The following is a 23,095-nucleotide window of genomic DNA, read 5'->3' as shown; positions in this document are numbered from 1 at the left end:
GTGAGGAGAACTTCATAAAGTGCTATGGGAATTCAGATGAGGGAAAACTGCCAAGTTAGGTCATTTTGTAGGTGGCATTTAATATAGCCCTTAAAGGATGGGTTCACAGACAGAGATGAGGGTAGGTGGAATTTGGGGCAATGGTATCTGCATAAACAAGAAAACATGGGGAAGGCTGAGAAAAAGAAGTGGTCCAATTTGTCTGGAGCATCGAGTGTTATGCAGGAATAGTGGGGAACAAAGGGACATCTATCTGATACCATATCTGACCTTAAATGTCTGACTAAGGCATTTATACTTAATTCAGCTGACAGTGGACTGACGTCAACTCCTGAATGGGGATGTACCCCAATTGGAATTGTGCTTGGGGAGATTAATTATCCATAGTTCAGGGAAGCACAATCCTAGAAGTGGGTGACTATAAGTAGCAGGCACCTAGACTAGGCCAGGAGTCATAGCAACCTGGACTCTGGTGGCAGTTGGATTGGAAAGAAGAGACTGCTGGGGTGAATAGTCTTTGAGGAAAGGACAGTATGTGTCTTAGCATCTGGCGAAATGCCAAGCATGTAGTGTTCAGTTAGTAGAAGTCTGATACATGTCTCTGAGCCTTTGATCTTGTAGTTCTTGTGGTTTATCTACATAAAAGCTAATATGCTTTTTGTTACTTTCCCCAGGACAATATTTTATTAATAACAAAGTTCTTATAGATCACTTTTTCTTTTTACTTTTTTAAGTCCACTGTGTTTTATTTACTGAGGTATAAATTTATGTACCATAAAATGTACAAATCTTAAGTATACAGCTTAATAATAATACAGTTTTTGTCTTTTTCCTTTCTGACCCCTTAAAATTTCTGATAATTGCTTTCCTAAAAAAGAAAATATATTAACTATATAATTCCACAATGTTACTTCCATAGATCTGATGATACAGGACATTAAAAGAAAAAAACTTGTGTGATTTACATCAGTAGTCATTGCAAAACAGCTTTTATTCTTCATTGTTTGAGAAGCATAGCACATATCCTGATAGGACGTTGATTTGTGGAAAGAAGAATTACAAAGAAATGAATAGTCCTAGGAAAGCAAGTGAGATTAATTACTCTGTACAGCACTTTTAATTACGTGTCACCTTGTTTTTCTTTTCCAAAGTTGGAAGAAATCTTGTCAGTCCAGTCACCGTGGCATATCAGAAGGGAGGCGTGCTTGCTTCTGGAATTGTAATGTATTTTTTTCTTCAAAATTAATTGCTTTCAAGAAAATATACAAACATCTGAAGCTAACACAACGTTGTAAATTAACTATACTTCAATTAAAAAATGGTTAAAAATTTATTTCAAATAGAAGGAAAAGAAAATATACAATTTCCATTTGCTTCCATTTTCTATGATGAGCCCTAATTTGGGATGTCAAGTTCTGTCAGGTTATTAATTAAAATTCTGTTTGGGGAGATGTTTATTGTAAAACTTTTTATTATGAAGAATTTCAAATGTATACAAAATTAGAGATAACAGTATAATGATCTATTATATGTCTATCTTACTGCAAATAAGCAAAAACAGGATTAAAAAAATCCAACCCCCCAAACACACACAAACACACACACACACACACACACACACACACACACACACACACACACACACACACACACACACACAAAGGAGTCAAGTCTTAGAGAGTTCACCAGCCAGTAAGTGGAGAAGCTGGGACTTGAACCCAGGTGTGGCAAACTCCAAAGTTCTTGCTCTCATTTATTAGGGCACATAGCCTCAGTAAGTATGAAAAGAGGCCAGACCAAGTTACATTTCCATGTGGTTGTAATCAATGCTAAGGTTTGGAGCTGACCTACACTAAAATCTCAGGTCTACTGGTAGCCATCCCAGAACACTGTTAGCTTTGTGTCATCTTTTGCCACAGATCACATCTCCAGGAACCTAAGGGCAGCTAGGCAATGATGTCAGAATGAGAGATGTAGCTCCACCAACAAGAAACAATCTGGAGCTCATTAACCTACATGTAGCTTGTAATCTCCTCTCCCCAACCTTGCAACGGACTACTTCCTCCTACATTTAGTCTGCATTTGTCCTTCTCAAGGCCACCCTTGGTGTGTTTTTTTAACCTAGTTTAAAGGAGAGGTTGGAGCATCTGCTCTGGTGAGGGATGGAGAGGATGATGGGCATGGAGAAAGCACCTTGCACATTTCTCCCCCCAGGTCTTAAGTGTGAACCCAGCCGTTTTTCTTGAGAGTAGTTAAATTAACCTAAAGCTGTTTACAACTAACTGATCAACATTTAACCAACCCTTTTTTTACTGGATACTTGCCCTGTTTCTAGCACTGTGTGAAAAACTAGAAAAGAAAATACAAAGGAAATAAACAGCACACTCCCTACCTTTGAGTCATTTAGAGATTTAGGAAATGCACATAATGATGATTATACATACATTAAGGCTAAGGACTTTGAAGTAAGGAGACTTCTGGATACCAGCCACACGATAAACTCTGCCTCATCTGCCCCACCTCCTATATAATGAAGAATGTGGTAAGAAGATAAATGCTAAAGAAGTTCAAAGAAAGGAGAGATCAGTAAAATTTTAGGTAATTGAAAAATGTGTCACAAAAGAGATAAAATTGAAAATTGACCAGGAAACATGGTTAAAAGTTGGCTAAATAAAGGTAAGAAGCCACGGCATTCTAGATAATGTAAACATAGATGATGATTCCAAAAATGAATAGTAGATGGTAATCAATAATTCTTAGCTTGTTTGATGAGGAAAGTATATTGAATACTATGCATTGATCAAGACTAATTTTCTTCATTTATCTCATTGTTTTTGGTCTCTAGGATGGCTTTGTGTATTCTTTTCTTATTAAAGATACAAATTACAAAGTAGAGGATTTTCTTGAGGTTGAAGAGCCTGTGGAACATTTGATGTTTTCTCCCAGTTACAGAATGTTGCTGATTCAGACAGACAAGGTATGCTAGATGGTGGTTTCTTGACATGAAATTTCAGATATTATTATTATCATCATTGCATGACAGGAATGAAGGGCAGAGTGTGTTGCATAATGATAATACTACTAGCCAGGACTCTTTAGCTTGCAAATGAAAAAATACCCAGTTTAAAAGACCTAAATAACAGAAGGATGTTTGTTTGTTTTTGTGTGTATAACTGAAAGCAAGCAAGGAATTGATATAAATCCAGGAGCTCCCACGAGGCTGCATGCCTTGTTTTTCTGCCATATCTTGGCTCTGTTTCCTCTCTGCTTCCTCCTTTTCTATGCAGACTCGCCCCTGTGGTGTCAAGAGAGCCTTCTGCAACTCCAATTTTGTACTTTTATCCTCTTGGTGACCCTGGTAGAAAATACCAGTTGGAAAAAAATGTCCTGGAATCTAGACTCATTGTACTAACTTGGGTCACCTCTCTACCCCTGGGTCAAGTACTATGTCCAGAGGGATTCTAAACTCTCATTGACCAGGCCTAAGTCACATGTCTACCATTGGACCCTGGGTAGAGTCAATCCACCCAAACATGAACTGAGACTGGGGTCATGGGTGGTTCTCTAAGGAAAACACAGGTTCTGTAAGAGAAGAAGGGAGGGAAATAAATACAGGTTAAAATCAAATGCCCACCTGAATTATACTGTTGGGAAGACTCCTAGGTCAGGATATATTAGTTTATATTGTTAGGCAATGATTTTAGATGAATTACAAGTAAAGTTCAATGATTTTCTGCTAAAAGAAATTTAAATTTAAATATGGAAAGACTTAAGTTTCTGTAATTACCAGAAGTTAAACTGTGCTAACGATGTTTTAATAAATGACAAATTTAAAATATCTATGGAGAACAGGAAACAATAAAAAAGTAACATAACAGAAGGGAGAAGGACACAAATAGAAGTTCTAAAAAATAAAAATATACTAACAAAGAAAAAATTAAATGAATATGTCTGACAGAAGACTGGAGAATCAATGAATGGAAGATAGATCAGAAGAAGTTGTCCAGAATGAACCCAAGTGACAAAAGTATGGGAAATACAGAAGGGAGGGTAAGAGAAATGAATGATACAGTGAAAAGATCTAACATGTATTTGATTGGAATCCCAAAGAGGAGAGAGAGTGAGATAGAGGTAATATTTAAAGAGATATTTTCCAGAACTGATTAAAGACATGAATTTACAGCTTCAAGAGGCCCAGTGAATCCCAAGCAGGAAAAATATACACACTTAGACTTAACAAAGTGAAATTTTTGAAAACCAAAGACAAAGAGAAAATCTTAAAAGCAGTCAGAGAAAAAAACAGATTATTTCAAAGGACTTTCAGTTACACTAACAGCTGACTACTCTGGCAATAATGTAAGTAAGAAAGAGTGGAATGAGATCTTCCATGTAGTGCAGGGGTCAGGAAACTGTAGACCCATGGGCCAAAACCAGCCTGCTGCTTGTTTTTGTAAATAAAGTTTTACTGGAACACAGTCAGACCCACTTGTTTATGTATTATCTATGGCTGCTTTCACACTACAATGGTAGAATTAAGTAGTTGTGAGAGACCACATGGCCTGCAAAGCCTAGTATATTTACTAACTGTCCTTTTACAGAAAAAGTTTGCTGACCCCTGATTTAGTGAAATAAGGTTACTACCACCCGTAATTCTATACTCAGGGAAAATACTTTTCAGTACAGGGGTAAAAAAAGACTTTCTATATACTCCAGAATTGAGAGTTTGTTAGCACATCATCACTAGAGAAAATTCTAAAGAATGTACTTCAGGCAGAAGGAAAATTACCCCAGATGGAAGGACTGTGATGCAAAAAGAATGAAGAGCAGTAGTAAATGTGTAGAGAAATGTAAGTGAACACTGACTGTATAAAACAGCACAAATAATTCAGAGTTGGGTTTAAAAATAACATTGAATTAAAATTCCAGACAACAATAATGTAAGATGGAGGGAAAGGAGTAAATGGAATAATGTATTTCAAGTTTATTTTATTTCCTGGGAAGAGAGTAAATGTTTTAAGTAACTTCTGATATTTATAAGCTAAGTATGCATGTTCTGACTGCTAAGGTAACCATGAAAGAACTGAAACATCAGATGAAATTTCCACATCATAGAGGGGGGAAGTGAAATGTTAAAAAAAAACACAAAACAAGGTAAGAAAAGAGAGAAAAAGAAACACAAAACAAATGAGAAAATAGCATAAATTAAAATGTAATGTTTAATCTCAAATATACTAGTAATTACAATTAAAGCAAAACAGAATAGTTGGTCTAGTTAAAAGGCGAATATTACCATATTTGATTAAAAAAGAATCCAGGGCTTCCCTGGTGGCACAGTGGTTGGGAGTCCGCCTGCTGATGCAGGGGACACGGGTTCGTGCCCCGGTCTGGGAGGATCCCACATGCTGCGGAGCGGCTGGGCCCATGAGCCATGGCCGCTGAGCCTGCGCATCCGGAGCCTGTGCTCCGCAATGGGAGAGGCCACAACAGTGAGAGGCCCGTGTACTGCAACACCAACAACAACAACAACAAAAAGAATCCAAACCTAACTCTGCACTGTTTTCAAGTGACATATCTAAAGCATAAGATTGAAAGTAAATTTTAAAAAATACAGTAACATTGAAAATAAATTAAAAATTGAAAGTAAATTTAGAAAATGGGAAAAGATATATCATGCAAACATTAACCAAAAGAAAGCCTTTGGAGATATATTAATATCAGGCAAAAAAGACTTATAGGCAAAGTTCATTACTAAGAATAAATGGGCTTATTTTAGAATAGTAAAAGGTTAAATTCACTAGGAATACATAAACTTTTAAAATATATATGTACCAAATAAAATAGCCTCAAAACATGACAAAATGACAAGGAAAAACAAAATCATGATCTCAATAGGAGATTTTAGTATACTTTTCTCAGTACATGATAGAATAGACTATGTGTACTCAACATAGCAGCCAAAGTGAGCAAAGCATCTCTCTCTACTACTCAGAGCCCTCCAGTGATTCCCCATGTTATTCTGAGTAAAAGCCAAAATCTTCACTATGCTTTACAAGGCCCTTCATGATCCACTCCCCACACTGGCCTTACCTCCCACGACTCTTCTTCTTATTCACCCTGCTTCAGTCATGCTGGTCATCATGCAGCTTGCTTACATGCACCAGGCATGCTCCTCCCTCAGAGTGTTTGCACTGGCTGTTCCTTCTGTCTGGAATGCGTTTCCCACAGAATCCACATGAATCCCTTCCTCATTTCCTTCTAGTCTTTTCTCTAAACACACCTTCTCTGTAAAGCCTTTCTTGGACACTCAGTTTAGAATTTCACCCTCTTATTTTGCCATGTCATATCCTCTTTCCCTGCTTTATTTTTTTCTTCTTATAATTATTGCTCTTTAACTTACAATATATATTATTTAGATATCTTATTCATTGGCCAAAGTCCCCAGTAGAATGTAAGCTCCACAAGGGCAGGGAACTTTTGTCCGTTTTGTCCTCTGATGCAGCCCCAGCATCCAGAGCTGTGTCTGGCACAGTGTATGCACTCAATATTTGTTGAAGGAATTAATGAAAGGTAAATGAATGAAAGGTAAAATCAGTAAATACCTACCAAAGTTTAGACTTTACAGAGTTGTATTTTTTAGATAAACAGGAACGAAAATATTCATGTTTAACCTAAGTAAACTTGAAGAACCTGTGATCAGTTGAACGCAGACTTCTTATCGCTAGTTAAATAAACAGACCGTATTACAGTTACGTGGCAGGGATGCATAATGTCCAGGATAGATTTTTTGGAGAGGTGAATTTGGAACCTGAGTATGATAAACACGTCATAAGTAACAGCTTCAGCCACACCTCTACAATTTTCACAAATGTACATTTAAAAGTTTTTGTTAGTGCCCACCATGGTCTAGTATGTGATAGAAGTTAGTTCATCTTAACAACTTTTCTGGTTTTCTACATTTTCCAAATTTTCTGCATAAGTAGACATTATTTTTAAAGTCAGGAAAAAGTGCTTTGATATGTATTTTAATCTTAAAAAAATGCTTGGAAATGGAGAAAAGAAGAAAGTCCTATTTATTGATTATGTTAATTGAGGAATGAATGAATGAATCAATAAACATTTATATTTTAAGCTCCTCAAGGTCAGGGCCTTACTGAGTTTATCTCTACTTTCCCACTACCTTTTCTCACACAGTGCCTTGTTCACAGTAAGCATTTAATAACTATTTGTTGAACTGAACACACAATTGCATTATTTTTTTCTTTTTTGGTATGTTTACAGGGATCTATTTATATTTACACTTTTGATGAGGAGCCAACCTTTGAAAAACTCCTAGTGGCTTGTGATGGGAAATTTCAGGCAACAGACTTTATCACACCTGGAAATGAATACTGCATGGTAAGGAATATGGTATTGTTTCACAGTAGGATTTAAGGGTAAGATTTTGGAAGTTCATGTGCAACCTGTTGTAAATCCCTGCATTGGGATTGGGAGCACGAAGTCTTAACCACTGGACCACCAGGGAAGTCCCCCAAGCGTACTCTTGAAGATGTGGTAGAAATGCCAACCACTTCCATCATCAAATCTACTCCCCAGTTAGAATGACATCGTCATATTGTGACTTCATAATATTAAGTCTCTGAACATGACCAAAGCAATTAAAATCTTAGGAGCCATCCTGTTTGTTTGTTTGTTTTTATTTTTTAAACTTTTTGTTTTATACTAGAGTATAGTTAACAATGTTGTGATAGTTTCAGGTGTACAGTAAAGTGATTCAGTTATACATATACATGTATCTATTCTTTTTCAAATTCTTTTCCCACTTGGGTTGCTACATGATATTGAGCAGAGTTCCCTGTAGGAGCCATCCTGTTTGTAGTCACCATCCAAGCTTTCCAAGTCAGGTCGTTAAACACATTCATTGCTAATGAGTTGTCAACACTTATTAAACTATTAGTGTTTACCCTCTCAGAGTGATGCAGCCCAATCTGAAAATGAAAATGAAATAGTTGCCATGCACAAAACATGTATTCAGTCTACTTAGGAAAAAAAAAAAAACTTCCCTCTACATGCAGAAAAGAAAAATTATTTCTGGTGTTTAACTGCTTACTTTTAGTTGGTCTCAAGAAACATATTTCAGTTTTCATATAATTCATCAACAAATCCATTAAGATTTTGGGAGTTCTAGCAAATAAAAAAATACATAGACTATGGAATAGGTAACACTTAAGGTTCCTTCCAATCTTCAGATTCTGATTATGTGATTTTTTTTCTGATTATGTGATTTTTCTTCTAGATGTTCTCTGATAAGAATTATGTCTGTTTTTAGGGTTGTTTCAACTCAATAAAAAAGTTTAATACAAGATTTTCATGTTTAGGATTTAGATACTTGATCCATAGGATCATGTTACCCACTCCCTAGTATTCAAGAAACAGAATTTAAATTGTATCACATTGTAGTTACTTTAAGCTGCTTTCAGTCTTGATCCTGTGAAAGAGTAAAAATTATCTGTAAAAATGAATATGAACTTTGGGTTTCCAGTCCAGCATGTAAAGAACCTCACAACAAGAAAAAGCTGAATTGGGCTTCCCTGGTGGTGCAGTGGTTAAGAATCCACCTGCCAATGCAGGGGACACGGGTTCAAGCCCTGGTCCAGGAAGACCCCACATGCCGTGGAGCAGCTAAGCCCGTGCACCACAGCTACTGAGCCTGCACTCTAGAGCCCACGAGCCACGACTACTGAAGCCCGTGTGCCTAGAGCCCATGCTCCGCAACAAGAGAAGCCACCGCAATGAGAAGCCCGCACACCACAATGAAGAGTAGCCCCCACTTGCTGCAACTAGGGAAAGCCCATGCACAGCAACAAAGACCCAATGCAGCCAAAAATAAATTAATTAAATAAATTAATTAATATATCTTAAAAAGAAAAAAGCTGAATAAATTTAAAATCAATAATTCCTCTTAGACCCATCAGATAATTGAGGTCATAGGGAAAACCACTCCCCCCAAAATTATAGAGACAGACAGGCAGATGCAAAGAATTACAGCTTACTGGAGCAGATGCCCAGAAGTAGAAACCACCACTGGAGCCAGTACCCAGGGGGATTACAACTGGAGAAACTGCACATCTCAGACCAAAACAAGGACACCAGAGGAAATTTTAGTTTCTGACACATTCAGCTACAGCAATCAGTAAACACAGTCTAACTCCTAGCCAGATAAACATAAAACCTCACACTATAGCCTATTTAATTCATACTCTTTTACCCAGTACATCATGTCCAGCTTTGAACAAAAATTATAAGGCATACTAAAAGACAACAACAGAAGAGACAGAGCAAGCATCAGAACTAGACTCAGATATGACAGACACGTTGTAATTACCAGGCCAGAAATTTAAAACAAACTATGATTAATATACTAGGGATTCTTATGGAAACAGTGGACAACATGAAAGAATGGCTGGATAATATGAGCAGAGATGTGGAAACTCTAAGAAAGAAAAAAAGAAATATTAGAAATAAAAAGCAGTGTAACAGAAATGAAGAATGCCTTTGGTGGGCTCATCAATAGACTGAATTTTGCAAAGGAAAGAATCAATAAAGAATGTCAGTAGAACCTTCAACACTGAAATGCAAAGAGAAAAAAGAATGAAAAAGAAAGAATATCCAAGAACATGGGACAATTATAAATGGTATAACATACACATAATAGGAATACCAGAAGGAGAAGAAAGGAAGGAAGGAACAGAGGAAATGTTTCACGTAATAATAGCTGAGAATTTTTCAAAATTAATGACAGATCCAGGAAGCTCAGAGAACACTAGCGGGATAAATACCAAAAAAATCTACACCAAAGCTTGTTATATTCAAATGATAGAAAATCAAAAACAAAATAAAAATTTTGAAAAAAATCCAAAGGGAAAAAAACCCTTACCCTTGAAGAAACAAAGGTAAGAATCACAGTGGTCTGCTCTTCAGAAATCATGTAAGCAAAAGTAGAGTGAATATCTAAAGTGTTGAAAGAAAAACAAACAAACAAACCCAGGATTCTATATCCAGCAAAATTATCCTTCAAAAGTGAAGGAAAAAATATTTTCTCAGACAAATAAAAATTAAGGGAATTTGTCACTGGCAGAACTGCCTTGCAAGGAATGTTAAAAGAAATTTTTCAGAGAGACAGACCAGCAGGCAGAAGATCAAAATCATAGGTGAATTGAACAATACCATCAATCAACTGGATCTAATTGACATCTATAGACTACCTCATCAAATGATAGCATAATATACATTCTTCTCAAGCTCACATGAATTATTCACCAAAATAGATCACATTCTTGGTCATAAAACATACCTTAACCATTTAAAAGAAATACATTCTCAGGCTACATGGAATTAAATTAGAAGTAAATAACAGAAAGGTAGCTGGAAACTCCCCCTACCCCAAAATAATTGGAGAGTAAACAACACACTTCTAATAACACATGGCTCAAAGAAGTCTTAAGAGTAATTAAAAATTTGAACTAAATGAAAATGAATATACTACATATCAAGATTTATGGGATTTTGCAGTGAATACAGGGCTTAGAGGGAAATTTATAGCGTTCAATGCATATATTAGAAAAGAAGAATGTTTAAGATCAATAATCTAAGCCCCCACTTTAGGAAATAGAAAAAAGAAATTAAATCCAAAGTAAGCAGAAGAAAAGAAATAATAAAAATGAGAGCAGAATGCAATGAAACTAAAAATAGGAAATCAGTAGAGAAAATCTAAGAAACCAAAAGCTGGTTCTTTAAAAAGATCAATAAAATTGATAAACTTCTAGCCAAGTTAATGAGGCAGTGGGGGGAGGGGGGAGAGAGAGAGAGAGAGGAGATACAAATTACTAACATCAGAAATGAAAATTAAAGAGGGGTCATTACTACTGACCCCAGGGACATTAAGAGGATAATAAAAGAGTTCAGTCATCCTTCAGTATTCATGGGGGATTGGTTACAGGACTCCCCGTGGATACCAAAATCCACGAATGGTCACGTCCTTTATATAAAATGGCATAGTACAGTCAGCTCTCCGTATCTGCAGATGCAGAACCCACAGATACAGAGGGCCAACCATATTATGAACAACTCTATGCCTACAAATTTGATAATTTAGATGAAATGGACCAATTCTTTGAAAGATATAATCTACCAAAACTCATAAAGGAGAAATAAATAATCTAAGCCTATATCTATTAAATAAATTGAATAAATAATTAATAATAACATTACAAAACAAAACCTCTCAGCAAACAACAAATAGTGGGTAACTTCTTCAGTCTGATAAAGGACATCTTTAAAAAAGAAAACCTTAATGAAATCAACTGGAAGTCCTAAATGCAATAAGACAAAAAAAAAAAAAAAAGGGGGATGTGGGGAATAAAAGGTATTAAGATTGTGAGGGAAGAAATAAAACTTTGTTCTTAGATGACCTGATTGTCTATGTAGAAAATCCCAGAGAATCAATAAAAAATCCTTCTGGAGCTAAGTGATTATAACGAGGTTGCAGGGTGCAAGTTTAATATACAAAAGTCAATTGCTTTCTTATACAAGCAGTGAAGAATTGGAATTTGAAATTTAATACCATACAATAGCATTTATGTTAGCACTGAAAAAGTAAAATAGGAATAAATCTAACAAAATATGTACAGGATATATATGATAAAAACTATAAAACTCTGATGAAAGAAATCAAACAAAATCTAAATAAATGCATAAGTATTTCATGTACATGGTTAAGAAGACTCAGTATTATTAAGATGTTGATTCTTTCTAACTTGTCTTATAGATTCAATGCAATTCCGATCAACATCCCAGTAAATTATTTTGTGGATATCAATAAACTGATTCTAGAACTTGCTGATTCTAGAACTTACTGATTCTAGAACTGATTCTAGAATTGGGTAGGACTAACACTACCCAATTTCAATATTTACTATAAAGCTACAGTAATCAAGACAGTATGGTATTTGTGAGAGAATAAACAAACAGATCAATGGAACAGTGTCTTGAAATATAGTCAACTGACCTTTCACAAATATGCAAAAGCAATTTAATTGAGAAAGCATAGATTTTTTCAACTAATGGTGCAGGAGGAAATGGACATTCACATGCCAAAAAAGAAAAAAAATCTAGTCACAGATCTTACACCCTTCACAAAAAATTAACTCAAAATTGATTGTAGACCTAAATGTAAAATACGAAAACTATAAAACTCCTAGGAGATAACAAAGGAGAAAAATCTAAGTGACCTTGGGTTTGGTAATGACTTTCTAGACACAACACCAAAAATGCAATCCATGAAAGAAAAAATTGATAAGCTGGACTTCATCAAAATTAAAAACTTCTGCTCTGCAAAAGACACTGTTAAGAGAAAGAAAAGACAAAGCACAGGCTGGAAGAAAAATCTTTGCAAAACATATATCTGATAAAATACTGGTATCCAAAATATACAAAGAACTATTAAAACTCAACAATAAGAAAATAAACAACCCCATTGAAAAATGGGGAAAAAATCTGAATAAACACCTTAACACAGAAGATATACAAATATATGGCAAATAATGATATGGCAAATAATGATGAAAAGATGTTCAACGTTTTTCGTCATTAGAGAATTGCAAATTAAAACAATACTACACACCTATTAGAATGTCTAAAATCCAAAACACTGACAATACAAAGTGCTAGTGAGGATATGGAGCAACAGAAACCCTCATTCACTACTGAGGCAAAATGGTACAGCCACTTTGGAAGACAGTTGACAGCTTCTACAAAATTAAACATACTCTTACCATATGATTCAGCAATTGGGCTTCTTAGCGTTTACCCACATTAGTTGAAATCTTATGCCCACACTAAAATCTGCATGTGAATGCTTATAGCATCTTTATTCATAATTGCCAAAACTTGGAAGCAATCAAGATGTCCTTCAATAAGAGAATGAATAAACAAACTGTGGTACATCCATACAATGGAATATTATTCAGTACTAAAAAGAAATGAGCTATAAAGCCATGAAAAGACATAGAGAAACCTTAAATGCATATTGCTCTGTGAAAGAAGGCAATCTGAGAAAGCTGTATCGTTCCCTCTGTAAGACATTCTGGACAAGGCACAATTGTGGAGACACTAAAAACAATCAGTGGTTGCCAGAGGTTCAGTGGGGAGGGAGGGAGGGATGAAGAGGTGAAGCATAGAGGATTTTTAGGGCAGTGAAACTATTCTGTATGATACTGTGATGGTGGTTACATGTCATCGTACGTTTGTCAAAACCCATAGAATGTATAACACAAAGAGTAAACCCTAATGTAAACTATGGCTTTAGTCCATAACACTGTATCAATATTGGCTCATCAATTCTAACAAATATACCACAATAGTGCAAGTTGTTAGTAACAGGGAAAATTGTATGGATATTGGGAAGGGCAGGGAGGGAAGTGCAACTCTCTACTTTCTGCTGAAATTTTCTGTAATCCTAAAACTGCTCTTTAAAGCAAAGTCTATTAATTTTTTAAAATACCAATTGTGATTTTCTATTTCTAGGCTTATTTACTAGGAAATTCATTGAATTTCCAAGTAACTTATTTCAATTATGTTACACAGGAAAAAAAAACTTTATTTCACTTTTCTAATCCTAATTAGTTATTATGTGTTACTTAAATTGCATTAAAGGTAATAGTTAATATTTGTTCAAATCAGAAGTATTGACGTTGAAATTGTAATTTTAATCCACATAAATAAAATGAAATTTTATACTAAATCATCAGATTGACATACTAGAAAGGAATTTAGAACATACTCCCATAGCAAAGTCTTGTTTTCCATTTGAGTTTTCTTTTTCTTTCTTTTACAGACTCTCACACAGTCAGGAGAAGTTTGTGTTTGGGGTATAGAGGATGGTGCTTGTGTCAGCAGGATTTATCTGAATATCCCAGTAAGTGTGCCTTATAAATGAATTTAAATATATATATATATTGAATTCTACTCCAACCTACTTTTTCATATTCACATGTCAATAGTCTGTGGAAATACTCATTACAGAGGCCTTATTGCATTTTTACCTTATATATTAGAGTAATTCTTGTGTATAAAGTATATTCCACAGCCCAGAGGGTGGAACATAAGGTACTCTATTGGTGTATGGTGGTAGTTATTCCTGAAACCCTAATGGTTTATATCTCACTCAGGCTGTAAGTTCATTGTGGATTGACAGGTTCTCTGCTCCACACGGCCTTTCAGGGAACAAAGTCGACAGAGGCTCCACCAGCTAATAGCTCCTCAGTGCCATGGTATGGGAAGAGTGCTGGAAGGTCTTGAATTAGCAGTTAAGTGCTTTTACTAAAAAATGATACATCTCCTTGGCCATAACTAGATAAATGACCCCATCTAACCTCAAGAGGATTGGTTAGAAATGAAAGAAAGGGACTTCCCTGGTGGCGCAGTGGATAAGAATCCGCCTGCCAATGCAGGGGAACATGGTTTCAAACCCTAGTCTGGGAAGATCCCACATGCCGCGGAGCAACTAAGCCTGTGCGCCACAACCGCTGAGCCAGCGCTCTAGAGCCTGCGAGCCACAACTACTGAGCCCGCATACCACAACTACTGAAGCCCATGTGCCTAGAGCCCATGCTCCACAACAAGAGAAGCTACCACAATGAGAAGCTCGTGCACCGCAATGAACAGTAGCCCCGCTCGCCAAAACTAGAGAAAGCCCACGTGCAGCAACAAAGACCCAGTGCAGCCGAAAATAAATAAATTAAAACAAACAAATGAAAGACAAGTACCACTCTAACCAACTTGAACCAAAAATTAAAAAGTGGGGGTTATTGACTCAATCAACTATGAAGTATAGAGTTTGTCTGGGCTCAGCTGTGGCTTGATCTAGCAACTCAAATGATATTACCAAGGATCTTGTTTTCCTCTCTGTCTGTATACTATGTCTTTAGTTTCATCTTAGGCTTCATTTAGTGGTACCCAAATGCCACAGGTACCAACGTCACATCAGATCATCAGGGAAGAAAGCCTCCTACAGTGGGAGGAGGAAGAGAAAAGTTTTCTCCTTTTCAGAAGGCTTAGTAAATACCTCCTAATGTCTTAATAATAACCCTGAACTAATCACTGTAGACAGGGGGATGAGAAATGCTAACTGGCTTAAAGTCAGCCATGGAAATGGGAGTCAGATCTGTTCCACTCAGCCCTGAAAATAGGGGAGAGATGGTTTCTCAATGGATATTCAAGAAATTTTCCAGAAGGAAGGTGTGTTGATGCTGGGTGGCAAACCACAATTCCTTACCTAAACCTAACCCTAGCCTACCATAAGGTGATACCATTCTTTCCACCATGTTCATGGTGCATTTTACATAAAATAATATTTTAAAAAATATAAAAAGACCAAGAAACAGTGGTAATGCTATTTTTTCTTAAATTATCATTTTCTGTATTACACAGTTCTAGATGAGGTATGGATCTTGGTAGGAGGAAGAGGAGTTATAATCCTTCTCTGTTATAAATTAAAATCTCAGTTATAATACAAGATGAAGCATCATACGTCACATAAGAGGATTACAAGATGCAAAAGGATGCAAGAGGATTATAAGATACATAAAATTCAATGAGATAAAAAACTCATCCTAAAAAGTAAAGATAAAAATTCTTACCTGAAAGAATATGTGTAGATTCCATAATCTATGTGACAAGGTTTATATGTATTCATTTCTGTTAGAATTACTAGAACTAGAAAAATCTTAAAGCTCATCTGATCACACCTTTTACAGATGAGAGACATAGAGATGTTTAACAACCCACCCAAGGTTCTGTATAATCAGGACTTACCTTGCACTTCCTGGCTAAGGAGGGATATAGGTACCACCAAAAGGCCCTCTTTCTGCTTCAGATATCTTCCCTTCCTCTGATCAGAGGGGAGAGATTCGGACGACTGTCACAGTTAATTAGACAATCCTTCATTGAGCTTCAAACCAGGCATTGTACACTCATGTAGTTCAGCTCTTATTGGGGAGAGTCAGTGGTTTCTCCTTACTGGAGGATACTGCTGCCCCGTGGGGAAATGATAAGTGTATTGACCCAGCAGTGCTGAGGCCAGATCTCCCTGCCTGTGCTGGGGACTGTGCTCCCCATGAACATTTTAGGCAGTGGTCCTTAGAGAACCCTGCTCAGCATCATGATGGCAGGATGCATGAACACTACTAGCTTCCCCTGATGGTGCCTGCTAGGGTAGCTACGACCCCTCCAAATATTGCTGTACATATTTAGCCTAGTCCACAATAGCCCTGGAATGGAGGGTAATTTCAACTGATTATTTTGAGGAAACACAGACACACAGACACACGTACACACACACACACACACACACACACACACACACACACACACACACACACACACACACACACACACACACACACACACACACACTGAGATCTCCCATAAAGGCTTTTAGCTAAAAAAACAAACCCTCACCACTTCGTTTCCAGTTTCATACTGAGATACCACTAAAGATTCAAACTGGTTAAGGCTTGGAAAATTCACTTTAAAAAACAAAATGAAAACCTGCTCAATGGGGAAACTGTGCATTCTAATGGGGCAGGATACCTGAGTTTTCCTCTGAGCTTTGTTACAAGCTATGGGATCCTGGGGCAAATTGCTACATTTTTCTTTGCCTCTGTTTTCTAGTCTGCAAAACAATGATCTCTTTAAGATCTTTTCTAACATTCCATTATTTTATTCAAAACAAACTACAAAATGTAATTATGTTACCACCCCTTTCGAGTTGGGCCCCAGTAGGGGTCCTCTTCTCTGGTGTTGCCCGTGCCAATCGATTGAGACTGAGTTTGGTTCAGAAACAAAGGAAAGTTTTATTCTTTGATCGGAGAACGGAGAGGTGGGAGCTCTCGCTCTAGAGTACAGGTTTTTGGGACGGGGGATGGGTGGGGATGCTCTATATGGTTCTCCTCATTGCGGGGACGGGGTGGGGGGTGGGGTTGGAGCTCTCGCGGCGCTAGTGGAGCTGTCCTGCTTTGGTTTCACATCCAAGTTCTGGGTGCAGTGTCTCTGCGCACTGCCTGCCACTGCCGCCATCTTGAATTGCGGTGTCATTGGCAGCGCTTCTCCACACGGCCACGGAGTCGAGGTGTCACTTTCCTAGTCTGAAGTGCTGGGTGCAAGACTGCGGCACACAGCACCCTATAAGCAAGTGAAACTAGATGAAGCACAAAAGAAGAGGTTAGACCTTATCACCTAGATTCCATCTTATTTTTCCGGGGAAACCCAGTGGGCTTTGTCAGTGACAACTATAGAGGAATGAATCTGATTCCTTAAGTATCATGACAAAAAATTTATTCTCTTAGACATCATCTTCTGTAAATGATCGCGACATAAGCAGGAATCTGTGATGCATTTCTTTGGTGACAGGCCACATGGTCCAGTGATATATTGGGTTGGCCAAAAAGTTCTGTGACATCTTATGGAAAAACCCAAACAAACTTTTTGGCCAACTCAATAGTTATTTTCTTAAGTCTTCCTCAGTTATGCCAGCATCTCAGGATCTACCGTTATCCAGCAGTTGAATGCTGATTTTTAAAAATCGCTAACATTCTATAAAGATGTCCAAAAGATGCTAGGGATATATTTTAAATTTCTTATTTTATTTTTCATTATTATCAGGTATAATAATTTTGCAATCATTTAAGGATAGAAATGAAGCCATGGTTTAAAGTTCAAGCAATTTCCTTATATTTTTATCATTCTAATTTTAGGATAAAAGAGAATGATGTACAGATTGCTGTGACTTCTTATGCTATCGATTAGCTGAAGAATGTTGAGTGTATAATTTGTAATACCACACAACACTTGCCACTCTTCTTGTTCTGCAGGCTTTTCAAATAAACTGTAGAATTCTTATGTGAGGGAGAGCAGGTTTCATTTTCTGGCACAGTGAAGTTGAGCATCTGGGGGGTTATTTTATTTTATTTTATATTGAAGTGTAATTGATTTACAATACTGTGTTATTTTCAGGTGTACAGCATAGTGATTCAGTATTTTTGCAGGTTATACTCCATTATAGGTTATTACAAGATAGCAGGTATAATTCCCTGTGCTCTACAGTATACCCTTGTTGCTTATCTGTTTTATGTATAGTAGTTTGTGTCTGTTAATCCCATACCCCTAATTTGTCCCTCCCTCCTTGTCTCTTCCCTTTGGTAACCACAAGTTTGTTTTCCATATCTGTGAGTCTGTTTCTGTATGGCGTTTATTTTAAACAGGCAACAGTTCTGGCTTGCTCTCCCTCCTCCCTCTCTGCAGCCGTGGGGACCAAGGGTGGCTTTGTCCACTTCCTCGACATCCAGGATGTTGAATCCCCTCACTCAGTTCATAAGGCCTATCTCTCTGAATCGCCTGTGCAGCACCTCCTGTAAGTAATGCCTGCTTCTGGCAGCAACTTTGGCAGGCCTGTCTGTTGAGAATTCCAGGGAAGCCCTGATTTCTTTTAAGTTTTACATGTATTGTTTTGAAAATTAATATACTGACTCAGTTCTACCTTCAAGAAGTACAGAGCAAAAAAAAAAAAAAAAAAAAGAAGTACAGAGCAGTGTATGGTACAGTTTCCCACGCTTGTCCCTGAATACCCAGTTCTCCTCGCTGGAGGCAGCCTGTTACCAATTTCTCATGGATATATTTTATTCACAAGCAAGTAAAAAAAAAGTACTTCCTTTTAATTGTATGAATACATATCAAGCACTTAGAGTGTGCCAAGCACTTCTGTTGTATTAACTTCATGAGATAGATATTCTTATTGTGTCCATTTTAGAGATAAGGAAGATGATGCACAAAGAATTTAAATAATAATTAATATTACACGCATAGTAAATGGCAAGTTTTAGGATTTGAACCGAGGCAATTGGGCTCCAGAGTCATTGCCTTGGCTCTTACGGGTCAGCAAACCATATACAATGTTCTGCACCTCAATTTTTTTTTTTTTTCACTTAATGGTATGTCTTAGAGAAGGTCTTCTATCCACACATGAAGACCTTCCTCATTCTTTTTTACAGCTACATAGCATTCCATTCTATGGGTATACCATAATTTTTAAAAGACAGTATACTGATGGACATTTAGTTGATTTCCATTTTTTGTGTGTGTGTGTGCAGTACGCGGGCCTCTCACTGTTGTGGCCTCTCCCGTTGTGGAGCACAGGCTCCAGACGTGCAGGTTCAGTGGCCATGGCTCACGGGCCCAGCCGCTCCCCGGCATGTGGGATCTTCCCGGACCGGGGCACGAACCCGTGTCCCCTGCATCGGCAGGCGGACTCTCAACCACTGTGCCACCAGGGAAGCCCGATTTCAAATTTTTTGAAGCAATACTTTTAAGAAGACAGCATAGAGCATTGGATTTAGAGTCATGTTATTATTCTTTCTTTCGTTATATCATAATAGTATTAATAAGAAATGACATTTATGCCCTGCTTTACAGCTTGAGGTGCTGTCACACATTGTAGCTTATTGAGTGTGATATTTGCCCCACATTCAGAAAAGTATTATGCTTGTTCCTATTTCACAAGTGAGATAATTTAGGTTCAGAGAGGTTAAGGGAAGCATTTGCCCAAGATTACTCAACTAGTGCCGGGAGGAGCTGGGTTTCCACCATCTGTGTTGTTCCTACAAGCTCTGCTGCCTCTGGCTCAGTGGGGAAGGATCTGTAGTCTCCCTCCATTTACATTCTGCTCCTCTGTACTGTATTTTTTGGTGCTCCTTTTTCAGATCTTTCTCTCTTACCCTAATTTGCATTTCCCACTTGTTCCAATTTGATGATAGGATAGAAACATTTCACTACATTCTTCCTCTTTCTGCCAGGATGGGTACTGAGAGGCATTGGAATGTTCCACTCATCACTACTTTGACAATTGCTTATGTCCACTTGAAATATTAAGAAAGCTTTACTGTCATATTTCATTTACTTATGATGAAATAGTTACCCATTTTTAGTGAATCTTCTTGACCATGTACTTATAAGTTGCAATTGGGAAACAGTATTAGCCTAGAATGTAATGATTACATTTATATATAATCACTCGCCTTTTATAAGGTCTGATAATATTAAAAATCACAAACCATAAAAATAGCTGGTTTTGGATGCATCTCCATGCTGTCATTCAATAAAGTTGTTTACCATCTTATTAGTGAAACAAGTAGAATCTGATAATCAGATTTCTTCTTTTCTAGGTATGACCAGAGAGGAATATATCTATTAGTTGGAACATCAGAAGGACACGTCTTTGTTATCGATGCCAAACCCTCAAGCTTATTTCAGATTCTTGGATTCATAGGTACTTACGTAGAATGCTTATTAACTTAAAATATTGGTCACTTTATTCCAAAGAATTTAAAGTTGTGAAAATGGGGCTACGGTGAAACAATTACTTGTAGCATGTTTTCTAAAACAGAGATATTTAAATAACTGTTCAAAGTTACTTGAGAGAATTCCCACATCATATTTAGAGGTTTCGGTACATGTACTTGGTACATAGTTGATGGTAAATAAATCTTCTTGAATCAATTAATGAATTAATGAAATGGCTAAATGTTTCTAATGTTACTACAAAGGAACGTTGGGTTGGTTTATCCCTGAAATACTTTTTAAATAACATTTGATCTCTATTTAATTAAGATATCCAAAGAAAGTTTTGTTCCATGCATCTTTAGAGTTTCCTCTTTAAACAAAATGACATCCAGCTTTTGCAGTAATGTGCATCCAAACGCCCAGGTAAACCACAGATTTGGTAGGTGAGATAGCACTTAGGTGATAAATAATAAGAACTAATACTTTTCTTTCTGGCTTTACATACCAAATATGTATGTATATTTAAAAATCTATGTATTGATTTTTAAAAATTGAGTGCCTGCTAGGTGTAAGATGCTGAACCTAGGCTCTGTAGGAGCATCGAAAGGTCAAGGAGACAATTTAGTGGAAGAGTAATAGCAGAGATCTGTGTAGGCTCAGGGGAAGAAGCAATTAATTCTGCCATGTGTGAAGAAAGGAGTGGAAGTGATGGGGTGGCACAGAGGACTGGGGGAGAGTTTTCCAAAGACTTAAAGTAGTGGAGGATGGGGCTTGTTGGTATTCTAGCTTGGGACAAAAGTTTGAGCAAAGGCACTTGGAATGGTAAGTAGTCTAGTGTAACAGGTAAATAAGAGTTTACTAGATGATGATCATGGTGAAAAAGTCTGAAAGAAAGTGGAGTACGCTGAACATCATTCCAAGGAGTCTGGACTTTGTTCTGTAGTTAATGACACATCATCAGATGTTTTCAAGATGGGACTGGTGTGATTTGACTTGGTTTTTAGAGGATGACTCTGGTATCACTGTGAAGGCTGGAGCAGAAAGACAAGAGAATGGAATAAAAAAGACGAGTTAGGAAACTATAATATTACAGTAACTTAGGCAAGAAATGATATTAATCATAACAATAGCCAACATTCATTGAGGGATTCCTTGCCATGTGATAGCCAGTATTCTAAGTACTTGGCATGTGTTAATTCATTTAATTCTTACAGACAACTTTTATGAGGTAGAGACTACTGTTATGCCCAATTTAAACATAAGACAATTGAGGTACAATGAGGTTATGTATTTGTTCTAAGCCTTGAAGGTAGGTGGTGGTGGAGCCGGGACTCAGACTCAGGAAGACCGGCTTCAGGGCTTGTGCTCTTTTCCACAATGTACGAGGCCATGCAGCAGTCATGGGAAGAGAAAGGAGGGGACAGCTCTGAGTGATGGAATTGGTAGGACTTGAAAATTGATTATATGTGAAAGGGAGTGATCAGCAATGACTCCAAAGTTTCTAACCTGGATGGTGGAAGTTTGTGCTGTCATCAATTGAAGTAAAAACTCAGGGAAGGGCTTCCCTGGTGGCGCAGTGGTTGAGAGTCCGCCTGCTGATTCAGGGGATATGGGCTCGTGCCCTGGTCCGGGAGGATCCCACATGCCGCAGAGCGGCTGGGCCCGTGAGCCATGGCTGCTGAGCCTGCGCGTCCGGAGCCTGTGCTCCGCAATGGGAGAGGCCACAACGGTGGGAGGCCCACGTACCGCAAAAACAAACAAACAAACAAACAAACAAAAAACCTCAGGGAAAAAGAAAGTTATGGAGGTAGAGGGATAGGGTGATAGCTCTGTAGAGTTGAAGCCAGTAAACTCTTCATTTGGGAATCTTTACCATAAATTTGGAAATGAAGATTTGTAGTTCAAAGTTTAATGATAGAATTCTGATCTTGAAATCCTGGAAGCTGATGAGATAGATGGTTTAAGACAGAATTGAAGCAAATCCAATTGTTTAATGAGGTCAAACAGGTAACCTAAATATGTAAATTAGATGACATGGAATGTGGTAGGACCTATGGCTGACCTTGGAATGGGTACCAGTCCTGCCTAAATGTTACATTTTTCAACATATCTGGTCAGTCAGAGTGTGGGATGGGAAAAGCTACCTACTCTGAAGTTGTGGGCAGAGGAAGACAAGGCAGTGAAGAAAACTAAGGATGGGCCAGAGTAAAGACAGAACTGGGAGTCACCCACTCCAGGAAGAGCTTGAAGAAGGAAGGCTACGTGAAGGGGTGGATTGTGGCAGAAGTGTGAGTGGGGTGAGGGCTAGGATGAGGCAGTCAGTGTGTGAGCCCAGGGACAGCTACTCCTCTGGAACAGAGAGACAAAGAGGTTCAGGAGGGAGTGGAGGTCAGAAAAGGAAGTCAGTAAGTAGCAACTTCTGTTCTTAGAAGTTTGCAGTGGAGAAAAGAGAATTAGTAACTTCTAAAAGAGAATTAGAATTAGCAGGGTTGAAGGGAGGTCCTAATTTGAAGATAGGGGAGTCTTGAGGACTGAATAGGGGAAGCCATACAAGACACAAGAAAATTAAAAGAGATAATTGATAGCACATGGTGTAATAAGATATTAGAGGTGTGGGCTCAGAATCACAGGTGGAAAGGGTTACATTTTGTTCCCACAAAAATGTCAAGAAATGAAGCAGGAAGATGGGTACAAACAGAGAGAA

At 37.6% G+C, this 23,095-nt stretch overlaps 1 protein-coding gene across 1 annotated transcript in view; it reads left to right on the top strand.

Moving 5' to 3' along the window:
- CFAP43 (cilia and flagella associated protein 43) overlaps positions 1-23,095 on the top strand; it is a 99,112-nt gene that overhangs the window by 22,998 nt on the left and 53,019 nt on the right. The window contains exons 7-12 of the mRNA XM_060126570.1: positions 1,152-1,219; positions 2,846-2,977; positions 7,279-7,395; positions 13,892-13,972; positions 18,318-18,466; positions 20,274-20,377. Of these exons, the coding sequence (XP_059982553.1) occupies positions 1,152-1,219; positions 2,846-2,977; positions 7,279-7,395; positions 13,892-13,972; positions 18,318-18,466; positions 20,274-20,377 (651 nt within the window). The remainder of the gene's footprint in view (positions 1-1,151; positions 1,220-2,845; positions 2,978-7,278; positions 7,396-13,891; positions 13,973-18,317; positions 18,467-20,273; positions 20,378-23,095) is intronic.

Source organism: Lagenorhynchus albirostris, chromosome 16 (assembly GCF_949774975.1).
Source record: "Lagenorhynchus albirostris chromosome 16, mLagAlb1.1, whole genome shotgun sequence".
Taxonomy (NCBI): domain Eukaryota; kingdom Metazoa; phylum Chordata; class Mammalia; order Artiodactyla; family Delphinidae; genus Lagenorhynchus; species Lagenorhynchus albirostris.
Note: the sequence above shows the minus strand (reverse complement) of the source record. Positions and strands in the feature narration are given on the sequence as shown.